We start from the raw sequence: 16,295 nt of genomic DNA on the forward strand, positions 1-16,295 counted from the left end.
AACGTAGCTTTCTCAGTCAAGGCGAAGAGATTTCTACGTTTCGGTAGTATTTCGATAGTAGTTAAGTTGGTGGCGAAAAGGACCCCTCTTGTCTCTTCTGGCTACCTGGAAAAAGTTCGTTACAGGGAGATGTGTTAATGACAAATGCTGTGTAGCTGTTCTAACTGATGTCCACGTTTGATTCGCTAGTCCAGTTTCAAGTTCGGTAGTCTATTATACACTCCTGGAAATGGAAAAAAGAACACATTGACACCAGTGTGTCAGACCCACCATACTTGCTCCGGACACTGCGAGAGGGCTGTACAAGCAATGATCACACGCACGGCACAGCGGACACACCAGGAACCGCGGTGTTGGCCGTCGAATGGCGCTAGCTGCGCAGCATTTGTGCACCGCCGCCGTCAGTGTCAGCCAGTTTGCCGTGGCATACGGAGCTCCATCGCAGTCTTTAACACTGGTAGCATGCCGCGACAGCGTGGACGTGAACCGTATGTGCAGTTGACGGACTTTGAGCGAGGGCGTATAGTGGGCATACGGGAGGCCGGGTGGACGTACCGCCGAATTGCTCAACACGTGGGGCGTGAGGTCTCCACAGTACATCGATCGACCTGGGACCGGACCGCAGCGACGCACGGATGCACGCCAAGACCGTAGGATCCTACGCAGTGCCGTAGGGGACCGCACCGCCACTTCCCAGCAAATTAGGGACACTGTTGCTCCTGGGGTATCGGCGAGGACCATTCGCAACCGTCTCCATGAAGCTGGGCTACAGTCCCGCACACCGTTAGGCCGTCTTCCGCTCACGCCCCAACATCGTGCAGCCCGCCTCCAGTGGTGTCGCGACAGGCGTGAATGGAGGGACGAATGGAGACGTGTCGTCTTCAGCGATGAGAGTCGCTTCTGCCTTGGTGCCAATGATGGTCGTATGCGTGTTTGGCGCCGTGCAGGTGAGCGCCACAATCAGGACTGCATACGACCGAGGCACACAGGGCCAACACCCGGCATCATGGTGTGGCGAGCGATCTCCTACACTGGCCGTACACCACTGGTGATCGTCGAGGGCACACTGAATAGTGCACGGTACATCCAAACCGTCATCGAACCCATCGTTCTACCATTCCTAGACCGGCAAGGGAACTTGCTGTTCCAACAGGACAATGCACGTCCGCATGTATCCCGTGCCACCCAACGTGCTCTAGAAGGTGTAAGTCAACTACCCTGGCCAGCAAGATCTCCGGATCTGTCCCCCATTGAGCATGTTTGGGACTGGATGAAGCGTCGTCTCACGCGGTCTGCACGTCCAGCACGAACGCTGGTCCAACTGAGGCGCCAGGTGGAAATGGCATGGCAAGCCGTTCCACAGGACTACATCCAGCATCTCTACGATCGTCTCCATGGGAGAATAGCAGCCTGCATTGCTGCGAAAGGTGGATATACACTGTACTAGTGCCGACATTGTGCATGCTCTGTTGCCTGTGTCTATGTGCCTGTGGTTCTGTCAGTGTGATCATGTGATGTATCTGACCCCAGGAATGTGTCAATAAAGTTTCCCCTTCCTGGGACAATGAATTCACGGTGTTCTTATTTCAATTTCCAGGAGTGTATATTCGATAGTATCGTATATATTTTGTCTTGAGTAAGTTTTTCCGGTTCTTTCTTTGTGTAAACGTGGCAAAACAAGCGCTGTATCATTTGAGAGATACAGAGGCGATCGAGTGTGCCGGAACCTAACCCCAGTTCACTGCTCTTAGCGCCACGTCATCACAATGCGCCTGTGCATATCATACAAAGTATAGCGCCATAATCTAAGAATGAAATTAAGAACTAAAGTACCTTTTTCAAACTTTGGCAGCATTTGCTTCAGCGTATTAATGCTAAAATTGTTAAATCTCAGAGTGATCTGATGTATTTGTTTTCCTAAATAGATTGTTTTAGGGAAAAAAACCAAGTGGAGCTAAATAGTAATGCTGGAAAGCCAAAAATTGTTCAGAATGTGCACATGTATGTCACAATCAACTCTTACAAGTTTCAACCTGATCTAGACAACATTTCAGTCAAAACTGACGTATTACGAAAAATCTAACGCGCTAAATATTAGACTCAGAAATATCATAACTCGTATAAAGCTTCAGTTTGACATAAAAACATTAACTTGGTGACCCCATTAAGCTACCTATAATAGTTTTCAAGAAATTCACTAAAAACTAAATTTGGAACAAGACCATTCCTATTTGTTTAGATTAAGTATCAGTTAAATTAATGATAGATAGTTCCGATTACGCAGGTGATTACATCCATTAAATAATAGAGTCACAATAAGTTTTAAGACTGGTGTAAATACCACTCTTAAAGAGGCAGTTCAGAGTTAATGTTCTGTCAGTTGCGTTCTAAAAATTCTAGCCAGCAAAGTTTAAATACAGTCGAGCTAAAACTCTCTCAAATTAAAGATAACGTAACTCCATTCATATGAAAATTATGAAGATTTTAAATTGGTTCATGACAGTGTTATAATGTGTGTCCAAGAAAGCCGCCATTTAAAGGCATACAGCAGATGACGTCAGATGTTCCGTTCGGCCATCCGCTGCGCCGATGTATAAATACGGCCAGAGAGGCAGTACAGACACACTTTGCATCCGGCTTTCACCGCCTTAGGCGCTACCTCGGATGACGTCACAGCCAATCTGCTGCTAAATTCACGTTTCCGGAAAGAATAGGAAGTGAAATCGCGAGGACTGTAACACCTTCCTGGATCGCTTAGACTTCGGGGAAGTAACTTTTTGTGTACGATCGTAATGTTAACGAAACTGTCGTGCAAGTGGTGAGATTATTTTGCACTTTTCTAACGAACAACTAACATTGATTATTAGAAGTCAGGGCGAAAGACTTACCGTAGAGGTCGCCTCTGAACTGTTCATAGTGCTATTTATGATAGAGACGACGACGACGTCGTCGTCGTCGTCGTCGTCACGGTCACGAATATTACTACTTTGTGCGTGAGAAATTTTATCAAATATATGAATCAGAACTCAAACTTTCATTTATAGTCACAGTTCCTGGTCTCGTTGAGTAAAACATTTCTTTCAGTGAGCACGAGAAGACTGTGGATTGCAGACTGAGGACTATGGCCAGTATGTTCTCCATCGCTTTCTGGATGACCGCAGAAATAGTTTCCAGGCTGTCGTAAAAGACGGCGACGAACGAAGAAATACGATATTTCTTATATTGCAATGAACCCTCAGCCGCACAAACAGAACACGTGCGGTACGAAGACGTTACTCTAACATGGGACCAAAGTTCTGTTTTCTGACTTTTCTTTTGGTTGGGATGTATGTGTGATGTTTTCTAGTGTGTTTTATTGCTTTTACTTTCCAGTTTTAAGAATGTGTAGCTTCGTTCCTACCACGTGGTAGTAATTTCACGGTGTGTGATTTCAGTACCATCTTGTGTAAATTTTACTGTTAGTTCCGCTTGATATTTTATTGGTCTTGGTATCTATATGATTTACATTTGTGTTATTGACGTTTTCGAGAGTCTTTGTAAGTTTTCTTTGTTCTTGAATATTCACGGTGTCTACGGGAGTTTCACTAGAATGTAGTTTCATGTGGAAGACGATGCATATAAATTTCTTTGTCTGAAAGCGTCCCATAGTATTCGTATTCACAATACTTCAGTCATAGTTATAGGGATGACTGAGCTATGACTTATTGTGATGAGTAAATTTTTTTTAATCTCTATTTTTGTGCGTGTGGATCGTATATGTTTGTGTTAGCTTTTCCCATGCCCGCCTAAGATTTCCTTTGGTGGGCATCATCGCCACAATATACCTCAACACTCACTATAATAATAGTATTAGTGAAACAACAGGCAACGACAAGTCATACTTTAAAATTACTTTGTGAGCTTTCTTTATGTTTTATTTGAACAAACTGTTCAAAGTGTGCTAACTGTTTCTCAGACAAACCCTCCCTTTTGTAAGAATTTTAATACATCCAGCTTGGCGTTTCTGAAGTGCAAAAAGCAGACCTTATACTTTTAGATTTTTGTCTGATTATGATTTTTTGTTGAGGTTTAGGATCCTGCTTGCTCAACACTTAAGTAATGCCAATATACAGCTTCTGCAATAGTGACGGCCGACAATAAGTGATTGTCGCCACCTCCTCAATCGACGACTTCAAACCTTCAATCAACCAACAAGGAAGACAAAGCACGTGAAGTTTTAGAACTGTATCGCAAACCTCAGCTTTTCAGACTGTTCCATTTGCGTCACTAAAATACAGCAACTTAGCATGAACCTTTGTTGCTCATTGTCCCAATTGCATTACCAAGCAGGGTCCCTTCCTTTTCCGTAATCAACCCGTGTGTCGTTGATACTCAAATGCCAGCATTAAAGTAATACCATTCCATTTCACTGCTTTAATTTCAAAGTTCAGTTAAGGTATTCATATCTGGCTACAATATTTAGATTACACAAGCACAAATTAAGAGTGCGAGTTTTGTTACCATATTTTAGCTTACCTGTGACTGCAGCTCAGCTTGGTACATAATTTCAATATTGTTAATTGTTCAAAATCATTTAATTCAAGTTCAAAGTTAAATCTCTTATTTGTAAATTGCGTTGATTCAAGTAGCTTTTGAGATAATTGAGATTGCCCAAGACTAACCTTCTATTATCTACTTTCGTAGTGCTTCAGAAACGAAGTTCACTATTAATTTCAGTCACTAAATTAACGTTCAATTTTCCAGTTTTATTGATTCTTTTGCTACATTTAGTCAGAGTGTAGCGAAATTTATTACTTCTCACAAACATTCAGTTTTCTCACAACACGTGTCAACCTTCACTTGCCACGCTTTTAGTGCTAATTATATGTGCATTAACCTTTTTTTTCCAATTATAGTAGTTGTCCATAGGACTGGCGACCGTAATTTTCCCCAAAGCTCAAATATCTAATTAACGCCAGTTAATTGTTAACGTAACGATCGCACATTTACTTTCTTCATTAACTTTAGCCTTTTTCAAAAATTAATTTCACCAATTTCGTTTGCATTTTTCATTTCATTTAGATGTAACCCTTCCTGTCTCTTTACCGACAGATTAACTTCGGTGACGATTGCTTTTACCAAATTTACATTAGGTACACGCGGTTTAATTTTTCACTGTCATTGAGGTCGATAAGTAAGGGGGAGGTTACAATCATCATCGTCACAGTCATCATAATTCCTTACCAGAAGTGCAGCTTCTCTTTTCGTACCTCGACACGCATATCAGCTGAACTTTTTTCACTTGTTTGTAGGTGATGAAGCCTAGTACTGACCCTTTTACTCAGTAGTTAATCTGTTTATACAAGAGGCGTTAAGTAAGTAAGTAATGCAACACTTTTCTTAGCTAATTCCGATTTAAGAAATGCTGAATTTGTTGTGGCGTATCGTGAAATGTTCCCGCTTCAGCCTATAGTTTCACGAAGTTCCAGTAGGTGGAGGTGCCATACGCAGCCTTCAGAAAGGCGTCTCTAACGGAGGTGCATTCCAAGCAGAGAGCTGTCACTGAGTTTCTTTCCGATGGAAAATCAGAGCCTTGCGGACATTCAAAGGCGCTTGAATAATGTCGTGTAAGACCTGGCAATTAACAAAAGCACGATGAGTCGTTGGGTGAGGCGTCTGTCATCATCCCAACAAGGAAGAGCAAATCTGTCCCGTGTCCCGCGTTCTGGCCAGCCGCACACAACTGTGACTCCTCCAACGTTTTAACGTGCGCACAAACCCATTGGAGATGATCGACGAATCACAAACACCTCGCTACACAACTGGACGTGTCTGCTGGTAGTACTGACCCACTCGTCCTCTAGTTGCGGTACTCAAAGGTTTGTGCCCGCTACGTTCGTCGCCGCTTACGCACCTTGCGACTTCCATTTGCGTAACTCTATGAAGAATGCACTCCGCAGGAAGCGGTATGTAGATGATGGGGAGGTTATTGAGGCAGCAATACCTTGATTGCGGGGTCCAACAGTAGAGTGACACCATGCGGGCATACAGACCTGCACAATAAAGTGGCCTTAGGTCATCACATTGAAGATTATATTGAAAAACAGGGTTTTCTAGCCCAAAGAGAGGGTAATAATCTGGTGTATAGGAATCTAATAAAATTGACCTTTCAGAAAAAAAGTACTGCATTAATTACTGAACGCCCTCGTATTACGTTCCAGAGTTACTAGTTGCCTTGTAATATGGCCTTAGTTAAATGTTAGTAGGCATAAGCTGTGGGAGAATGTGGACGTGAAACGCAGGTGCGAAAGAAATGAAACAGCATGCACTGTTCAGGAGAATACTTGTCGCAGCCGCTCAGGAACTATGAAGCGCGCAACCCCTGCCAAGATATCCAAGTAAACAAAGAACATAGTAAGGACGCGAAGGTTGTTAACCTTTGAGATCTTGTAGAAAATTTACGTTAAATGAGAAATTGGGTCCATGCTTAAAAACAGAGCTTCTTTAAAAGTTTTTTGCTGTTAATGCAAAATGTTTCCTAAAGAAAGAGATACGTCATAACGAACCTACCATCTTTGTTAAGTATTAACAGTTAAGGTACGCAAAGATTTACCTTGGATACGAATCCCTGTATAAGAGTGTAGGCACGAACATGAAGTACAGAAATTTGCTGAATTCTGGAACCAGCCTGGAATTTCTCTCTGTATGTGGCTTGTACGCCAGAACATGCGGTACGTTGCTACGAATGAACGCATGCGTCTTCATCAGCATCCTTACCTAGAAAATGATAATTCTTATAAATATGACTATTCACGATTTTGAAAGAAAAATTAAAGCAGTAGCACGTAGTGCATACAATGAGTTATAAATGTTGAACAGTCGAAAAAATGTAGCAAACTCAAATCAGTTATTGTAGAAAATGTCAAATTTCAATTTCAGTGTGACAGGCTATTCAGGTAAACCGGGAAGAAATTACTGGTTTAAGATTTGACTTGCGAATTGTATAAGTCACGGAAAGAATAAGCAATATAGTTAAGATGTACAAAATTTTGATTTGGTATCTATCAGTGGTTACCTGCTCCCGGCGCTAATACTAACCTGTTCACCAAGAATGATCATAGCAGATACGGGGGGCAGCCTGTTGGCATACAGGATTCGCGCCGGCAGCACTAAGAACTGCGTCTGGAACCACAGCAGACACACCAGGCCACCAAGGTCCAGAACGCGTCGCCCGTACCCTGAAGCAGCATCTGATTGTTGAGGGCCAGCATTTAAGGAACAAAAACACACACACACACACACACACACACACACACACACACACACACACACACACTGGCGTCAGAATGAATAGATTGCATAATGACAAATACGGGAATTATCTGGCAAATATTATTCTTTTAAACATTTTTGGTAGTTTCAAATGAATGTCTATGTTAGTTGGTTACCACCTGAAGTGGACAGTGTAGGTCTTAGTGTAGTAAGTGTAGCTTTTAACATGATGACAGCATGGAGTTCGAGGGGAAACAGCGATGCTTCTGCTACGTTTTGGCACACCTCTTTTTCAAAATATTGCGCAGCGCTGTTCAAGGGTAGAAAGATGGTCGCTTGTGAGTCTTTTATGCAGCACACAGGCAAATAATGGCGAAGAGCCGGGGGGGGGGGGGAAGGGGGGGAGGGGAGAGGGGGTGGTGGTTGTCACAGGAGTTACCAAGATCAGGCATGGCAAGTCGAAAAAGAGGCAGATTTGTATATATATGTGCGTATTATAAACCCTTTCACTCAAAATTATTTCTCTCCTTCATACCACCAGTGTGTTACCACAGATGAGGTGTCACTGATCTCATTTGTATTAAGACTGCAGTACACGCGCGGTGTATTTGCTTCCACCGCCCTGAGTTGTATGTATAAGTTATGTTAAATGTTCATCAGCCTCTAGTCTTCTATAGGAACTGTTACCTGCGCACAAAACAGCACGTTGGTCGTGAATCCGGTATCTTGAGACCGTAGGAGACCTAGCGAGGAACTTATGTTAGGAATAATTGATTATGTAATCAGTTTGTTTACACGGGATGCCCCTCGCTTTTTGTTAGCAGAACAAGATAAACTGCACAATCACATTACACTGTACCCAAAAATAATTTCTTTTCTACAACAAATTAAGGAACTGGGTATTTTCGTAATTACAGCTCTCATATTTACGAACTAGACATTGTAAATTAAGTCTTAACGGACACCACACAGACAACAAGTCTGTCTCCGAAAACAGTCGGTCCAGCTCTATCTTACTGCCGAACCACTTCGCCCCTCATGTAATTTAGGCGCGATCGGAAGATCTCCGAAGTGCTTCGTCTGCCTTTTCGTTTAGCAGTTTATTATTTTGCAGAGTATTAATACAGGGTGGATCAGAGGAAACGCATGTTTTCTGAACCGTTAGTACGCGGCGACGAGAGAGGCAATGCAGTTTCAGTCGCTATGGAGCGTTGGAGCATAGAGCACCGTGTGTTCGTTGTCGAGCAGTAGAAACAATGATTCCGTAGTGCAACGTCTTTTCCGTTAAAATTTTAGAGTTGGACGTCGAGGTGCAGTGTCTGATCGAATATTGTACTCCGATGGGTTGCAGCGTTTAGAAGTGCTGGATCTGTGATGAAACAGAAACCACCTAGTCTTCCCTGTTCAGCTCGTACGCCGCAAAATGTAGACCGAGCGAGAACGGCAGTTCTTGCTAGTCCGAAACAATCGGCTAGACGATAGGCTGTAGCGCTGGGTATGTCACGTCGTTCGCTTCACCTCGTCTTACATGATGATTTAAGTTTCACCCATAGAAGTTAATGATCTTCCAGCAGCTTAGTGGAGGAGATTTTGTGCAGCGCAGAGTGTTTAGCCGCGTAATGGACGAAATTTTTACGGAAGGTGCAGATGCTACAGTCTTTACGAGTGATGAAGCACATTTTCATGTAGACAGTTACGTCAATGTTCAAAATTGTCGGTATTGGGCGCTGGTGAACGCACATGAATTACACCTTAGACCTCTCCACAGTTTAGAAGTAACAGTGTGGTGCTGCATTTCAAAGGTGGGGATTGTTAGACCCTATCTTTTGAAGAGGAAGGAACCGCAGCTGCTGTGACATCAGCGTGCTAAGTTAAAATATTAAACAACTTTCTTTGTCAAGAAATTGAAAGGTGTCAAGTGAACATGAGAGAGAGATGCTTTCAGCAGGACGGTGCCACAGCTCACACGGCGAGAGCATCCATGGAAGTGGTTCGACAAATGTTCCCAGGACATGTTATTTCGAGAATGGCGATGTTTACTGGCCTCCTCGCTCACCCGATATGCCGATATGAGACTTCTTTTTGTGGGGATATTTAAAATAAAAAGTCTACATGAACAAGCCTCGCACAGTGGATGACCTGAAGAATTCTATTTGTCAGGAAATTGAAGCCGTGCCGACTGAGGATTTAAATTTGTATCCAGCGAGAAGGACGTCATCTACAAGATATTTTTCGAATCTAATTAAAGTATGTATATTTCAAAACTGCATTAGGAATTACTTAATACTTGTTTATTATTATTTTTAATAAACTGTGTCCCAGTCATTCAACAGTGAAAGACATGTGTTTCCTCTGCTCCACCCTGTACTTTTGAAATAATGTAATGACAGCACGCTACTGAGATGCTATAATTTGAAATGCAAGTAAATATGCTGTTTAGTTTTTCTAATATTAATAATAGAAGTTTATCATTTTGGCGCGCAACTTCCGAATGTACCAGCCAATCGCTGAGAAGGACCACAATGTAGGGGTCTTTCTCACGATATCCGTACAGAGTGAACGCTCTGTCATCGGTACGTTACACCACGTTACGTTATCTTGCTACTGCTGTCTTCTCAGCTTCTCTAAGGGGAGCTTCTTGAAACCGAATATGATGGCTGTAAAACAAGAAATATTACGCAGGCAAGACACCAGTCATTGAATTTCCCTCTCAGGGTCTCAACCAAACTGACCTTCCTTACACAAGCGATATTTTATTCTCAAGGTCCTATCGATCGCGAAATGGAAACATTGAAAAATGTCTCATTTTCAACATTTTCTACACCTTCGAGCTACTTCTCTACGTAGTCCCACTCCAAATTGACGTTTGTCGTAGGATCGTACTGACTTTCCGATACCCTCGTCACAGAAGGCAGCCACCTGGGCCTTCTGCCCATTCTCTACGCTGCTCTGCGGCAGACTGTTTGTGCCAAAATGCTGTCCTCATAGCCAGCCGATGATGTGAGCAATGAGACGAAAATGAAGTTGTGCAGACCCGACTCTATGGTGCGTGATCACCATTCCCCATCGAAAACACTGCAACAATATGTCGTAAAGGAGGGCAATGCCTGCAGACAACATTATTCCCCTTCCCTTGTTCTGAATTGCCCTTCGTAGACGATTTCCTCTAACCACCTGATCCATTCTAACAAACGCATCTGCATGAAATCAGGCGGAACCACTCAGCATGAAGAAATCTACACTGAGGTGACAAAAGCCATACGCAATTTCCTAATTTCCTGTCGGGCCTATTTTTGCCCGGCAGTACACTAACTCTACGTGGCATGGGCTCAACAAGTTGTTGGAAGCCCCCTGCAGAAATATTCAGCCATGCTGTCTCTAAAGCCGTCCACAATTGCGAAGGTGTCGGCGTTGCAGGATTTTGTGCACGAACTAACTTCTCGATCATCCCACAGAAATGTTCCATGGGATTCACGTCGAGCAATCTGGATGGCCAAATCATTCCCTCAAACTTTCCAGAACGTTCTTCAAACCATTCGTCAACAATTGCGACCTGGTAACATTGTGCGTTCTCATCCATAAAAATCTCACCGTTGTTTGAAAACATAAAGGTTATGAATGGTTGCAAATTGTCTCCAAGTAGCCGAACATAATCATTTACTTTCAGTCGACGTAAACGAAGTCCACACAATTAAAGAGCGACCGCCAGCTTGCATAGCGCCTCATTCACAACTTAGGCACATGGCTTGGTGGAGTCTGTGCCACACTCAGCCCCTACTATCAGGTCTTACCAACTGAAATCGGGACTCATCTGACCAGGCTACGGTTTTCCAGTCGTATAGGTTCGAACCGATATGATTACCAGCACAGGAGAGGCGCTGCAGGCAATGTCGTGCTCTCAGCAAACACTCACGCGACGGTCGTCTGCTGCTGTAACTGATGTTGTGGTCTTCAGTCCTGAGACTGGTTTGATGCAGCTCTCCATGCTACTCTATCCTGTGCAAGCTTCTTCATCTCCCAGTACCTACTGCAACCTACATCCTTCTGAATCTGCTTAGTGTATTCATCTCTTGGTCTCCCCCTCCACGCTGCCCTCCAATATTAAAATTGGTGATCCCTTGATGCCTCAGAATATGTCCTACCAACCGATCCCTTCTTCTGGTCAAGTTGTGCCACAAACTTCTCTTCTCCCCAATCCTATTCAATACTTCCTCATTAGTTATGTGATCTACCCATCTAATCTTCAGCATTCTTCTGTAGCACCACATTTCGAAAGCTTCTATTCTCTTCTTGTCCAAACTATTTACCGTCCATGTTTCACTTCCATACATGGCTACACTCCATACAAATACTTTCAGAAATGACTTCCTGACACTTAAATCTATACTCGATGTTAACAAATTTCTCTTCTTCAGAAACGCTTTCCTTGCCATTGCCAGTCTACATTTTATATCCTCTCTACTTCGACCATCATCAGTTATTTTGCTCCCTAAATAGCAAAACTCCTTTACTACTTTAAGTGTCTGATTTCCTAATCTAATTCCTTCAGCATCACCCGACTTAATTCGACTACATTCCATTATCCTCGTTTTGCTTTTGTTGATGTTCATCTTATATCCTCCTTTCAAGACACTGTCCATTCCGTTCAACTGCTCTTCCAGGTCCTTTGCTGTCTCTGACAGAATTACAATGTCATCGGCAAACTTCAAGGTTTTTATTTCTTCTCCATGGATTTCAATACCTACTCCGAATTTTTCTTTTGTTTCCTTTACTGCTTGCTCAATATACAGATTGAATAACATCGGGGAGAGGCTACAACCCTGTCTCACTCCCTTCCCAACCACTGCTTCCCTTTCATGTCCCTCGACTCTTATAACTGCCATCTGGTTTCTGTACAAATTGTAAATAGCCTTTCGCTCCCTGTATTTTACCCCTGTCACCTTCAGAATTTGAAAGAGAGTATTCCAGTCAACATTGTCAAAAGCTTTCTCTAAGTCTACAAATGCTAGAAACGTAGGTTTGCCTTTCCTTAATCTTTCTTCTAAGATAAGTCGTAAGGTCAGTATTGCCTCACGTGTTCCAGTATTTCTACGGAATCCAAACTGATCTTCCCCGAGGTCGGCTTCTACTAGTTTTTCCATTCGTCTGTAAAGAATTCGTGTTAGTATTTTGCAGCTGTGGCTTATTAAACTGATTGTTCGGTAACTAACTAACCACAAACTTCGGCGCACTGTCGTAACTGATACGTTCGTCGTACGTCCCACACGGATTTCTACAATTATTTCATGCAGCGTTGCTTGTATTTTAGCGCTTGTAAGTAGGCTGTTTATGTTTTCTTATTGGCAACGTTACGTAGCGCTCTGTATGAAAATCACTGGCTGTGCTGTGTGCAGTCTGTGGCTAGTTTGCATTGTTGTCTGCCATTGTAGTGTTGGGCAGCGGCAGCTGGATGTGAACAGCGCGTAGCGTTGCGCAGTTGGAGGTGAGCCGCCAGCAATGGTGGATGTGGGGAGAGAGATGGCGGAGTTTTTGTCATGAACTGCTATATATATTATGACTATTAAGGTAAATACATTGTTTGTTCTCTATTAAAATCTTTCATTTGCTAACTATGCCTATCAATAGTTAGTGCCTTCCGTAGTTTGAATCTTTTATTTAGCTGGCAGTAGTGGCGCTCGCTGTATTGCAGTAGTTCCAGTAACGAAGATTTTTGTGAGGTAAGTGATTTGTGAAAGGTATAGGTTAATGTTAGTCAGGGCCATTCTTTTGTAGGGAGTATTGGAAGTCAGATTGCGTTGAGCTAAAAATATTGTGTGTCAGGTTAAGCACAGTCTTGCATAATTTTTCAAAGGGGACGTTTCACACTTATCAATCTACGCAAATGCCGCTGTTCTCGTTCGCTAAGTGGCCACTGCGTTGTCCGTGGCGAGGGGTAAAGCCTGAAATTTGGTATCTCTGGCACATTATTTACACTGTCGATCTCGCAATATTTAATTTCCTAACGATTTCCGAAATGGAATGCCCCATGCGTGTAGCTTTAACTACAATCCCGCGTTCGAAGTCTCAATTTCCGTTCTGCGGCCATAACCTTATCAAACCTTTTCATGCGGATCTCCTGAATACAAATAACAGTTCCGCGAATGTACTGTCCATTTATACCTTTTTTTACGCCATACTACCGCCATATGTGTATGTTTATCACTATCCCATGACCTGTCACCTCAGTGTAATGACTCTACTCACCTCACAGTTTGTGATAGACACTGTTGTTCTAGACATTCCTACCCGCTCACTGCACACACTGAACTGAAAAGAGTGACATGTAATCAGTGGGAATACTAGAGAGACTGCACAATATAAATGGGCAAAGCTTCTTCGGATTTCCACGGTGGTATTAATTTCACGACAGATCCAACCTTAAAAGAAAAGGGGGGAAAAAGAGAGAAAGCAGCCCTCTTATACCACTACATCTTTTACTAACCAATGATTTACTTTAATGAAGGTCAAGTACCATCTTTAACTACAAAAGGATTTAAAAGATTGACATAACAAAGCAGTATACAAAAGAAGGGTGAAGGAAAATGAACTTTCTTGTTGCGAACAATAGACTGGTTGGAGAGGCCCGTTCCAGTCTGTGAGACAGAACCAGTTTTAAGTTTCCCAGAGGGGAAAGCTCGCCACTGCATTGGGGACATACGGGTCGGCAGAAGCAGCCCACGAGATGTCATCAGCACGGCCCGGCGAGAAATGCATGCAGCAAGCGGTCATCCAAGTCGACGCTATCATCGCAGACGATGCTTCCAGATGCTGTCGTGCAGACGCCTGACAGACTTACGGACTCAGTCAGCTTTAACAACTAGGCTTCAACAATTAAATGGGTTCTGGAGTACAAATGACCACAGTTTTCTACACCACAAACTGACAGCCACCATCATTAGAACCATCCCTGTATATTCGGAGACTTGTTTGAAGGACATTTCCGTCAACTTATCTTAATGCTGTAGCGGTGGCTCAAAACTTCAGTCACGTAATTACCATGTATGCTGAAAATACATCATTAATAAAAGGTGTAGGAACCTATGAGTTACCTCCGTAAGTCATTGTGAATTAATGACAGTTTGTGGCGGCTTATTTGTTGCTATTGGAAATACTTGATCTTGTAGTGAATTTGAAGGAGATAGTTCCTGGGAGTTGTTATGGCTAGAAGTTGTACTTGGCAACCGGAATAAATTAAAAACCGATTCCTTTTAACGATCTGCCGGCACAGGTGATACAGTTTCTAAACGGTTCGAAGAAAACTTTAGTATCATCTCAGATAGGTAGATTCTACACCACTCATACAGTTACAGTTGGTGGTGACATCAGTCTACGTTCGATATGTTGGCGAGAATGTATGTTCAAAGCAGTGGTACGTATAAAACAGCGTCAGAAGTTCTACTAAAAGCTTTCTCCAAAAATTATTTTTACTAATTACGTCAGGAGCCGTGTAAGAGTGAATAGTTGCGAGAACGTACTTTTACAAGGGAACCTCCTCATCGCACCCCCCTCAGATTTAGTAATAAGTTGGCACAGTGGATAGGCCTTGAAAAACTGAACACACATCAATCGAGAAAACAGGAAGAAGTTGTGTGGAACTATGAAAAAAATAAACAAAATATACATACTGAGTAGTCCATGCGCAACATAGGCAACATCTAGGCCAATACACGCTCAGGAGTGCCGTGGTAAGTTTGAGCAGTTGCGGAACGAGAGGTCCTTGGTTCAAGTCTTCCCTCGAGCGTAAAGTTTACTTCCTTTATTTTCGCAAAGTTATGATCTATCGTTCGTTCATTGACGTCTCTGTTCACTGTAATAAGTTTAGTGTCTGTGTTTTGCGGCCGCACCGCAAAACCGTGCGATTAGTAGACGAAAGGACGTGCCTCTCCAATGGGAACCGAAAACATTTGATCGAAAGGTCATAGGTCAATCGATTCCTCCACAGGAAAACACGTCTGATATATTCTATACGACACTGGTGACGGCATGTGCGTTACATGACAGGAAATATGTTGTCGACCCACCTAACTTTTACACTTGGCGAATGGGTAAAAAGATTCTTCTACCTTGCCCGATTTAGGTTTTCTCGCGGATGTGATAATTACTCCCAAAAAAGTGATGAAAACGTAAGAGTTTGTCACATAAACTGCAACAAATGAATGCAACAGCTTTTAACGTTTTCAATTTTTTCCGTGTGTAGACCGTCAAATCCTGCATATGTCCAAGCATATCTGAACATGTCCTGGAATTTTGGAGAGCGAAGTTGATTATGTATGAGTGCTTGAACTTTGATAATTGTCTGAAAATAAAAAAATAAACTTTTCACTCGAGGGAAGACTTGAACCAAGGACATCTCGTTCCGCAGTTGCTCACGCTAACCACGGGACCACGATGCTCCTCAGCTCCTTGATGTTGCTTATCTTGCGCATGGACTACTCGGTTTGTGTATTTTGCTTATTTTTTTCATAGTTCCACACAACTTCTTCCTGTTTTCTCGATTGATATGTGTTCAGTTTTTCAAGGCCTATCCACTGTGCTAACTTATAACTAAATCTGAGGGGGGTGCGATGGGGAGGTTCCCTTGTTAGCAACAAACAGTCCTGAGCAAATAGAGAACATATGACGGATACAGGAATTGATAAACACAAAATCGTCGTAGCGAGACTGGCCACTGCAACATCCAAATCCATCTGAAGTAAAAGCAAAATCTATGTATTTAAAGCAGCAGATAAAAATTCTGCTTGTAGGCTTCCTAAAAGATAGTCTCCAATTTTTTTCAGCTATGTAAACGTGAACTAGATATGGCATGGATTCAAAGGAATATCATCTGTGGCAGTTTAGAGACATATACCGAATAAGTTAATAGAAGATGGTACTGATTCCCTATCGTACATGAAACGACAAAAACATTACTGCAGAAGCAAAAAAAAAAAAAAAAAGCCAAATTTAGAAGAACGCACATTTTCCAAGATTGGTGATTTACTGAGCTCGAAACTTAGCACGGGCTT

The 16,295-nt window shown here is 42.7% G+C and overlaps 1 protein-coding gene across 1 annotated transcript in view; it reads right to left on the reverse strand.

Annotated features, from left to right (window-relative positions):
- The window catches only part of LOC126160842 (sterol O-acyltransferase 2-like), a 173,473-nt gene that overhangs the window by 37,794 nt on the left and 119,384 nt on the right, over positions 1-16,295 (reverse strand). The window contains exons 5-6 of the mRNA XM_049916933.1: positions 7,078-7,229; positions 6,593-6,756 (exon numbers count right to left, since the gene is read on the reverse strand). Of these exons, the coding sequence (XP_049772890.1) occupies positions 6,593-6,756; positions 7,078-7,229 (316 nt within the window). The remainder of the gene's footprint in view (positions 1-6,592; positions 6,757-7,077; positions 7,230-16,295) is intronic.

This window comes from Schistocerca cancellata, chromosome 2 (genome assembly GCF_023864275.1).
Source record: "Schistocerca cancellata isolate TAMUIC-IGC-003103 chromosome 2, iqSchCanc2.1, whole genome shotgun sequence".
Taxonomy (NCBI): Eukaryota; Metazoa; Arthropoda; class Insecta; order Orthoptera; family Acrididae; genus Schistocerca; species Schistocerca cancellata.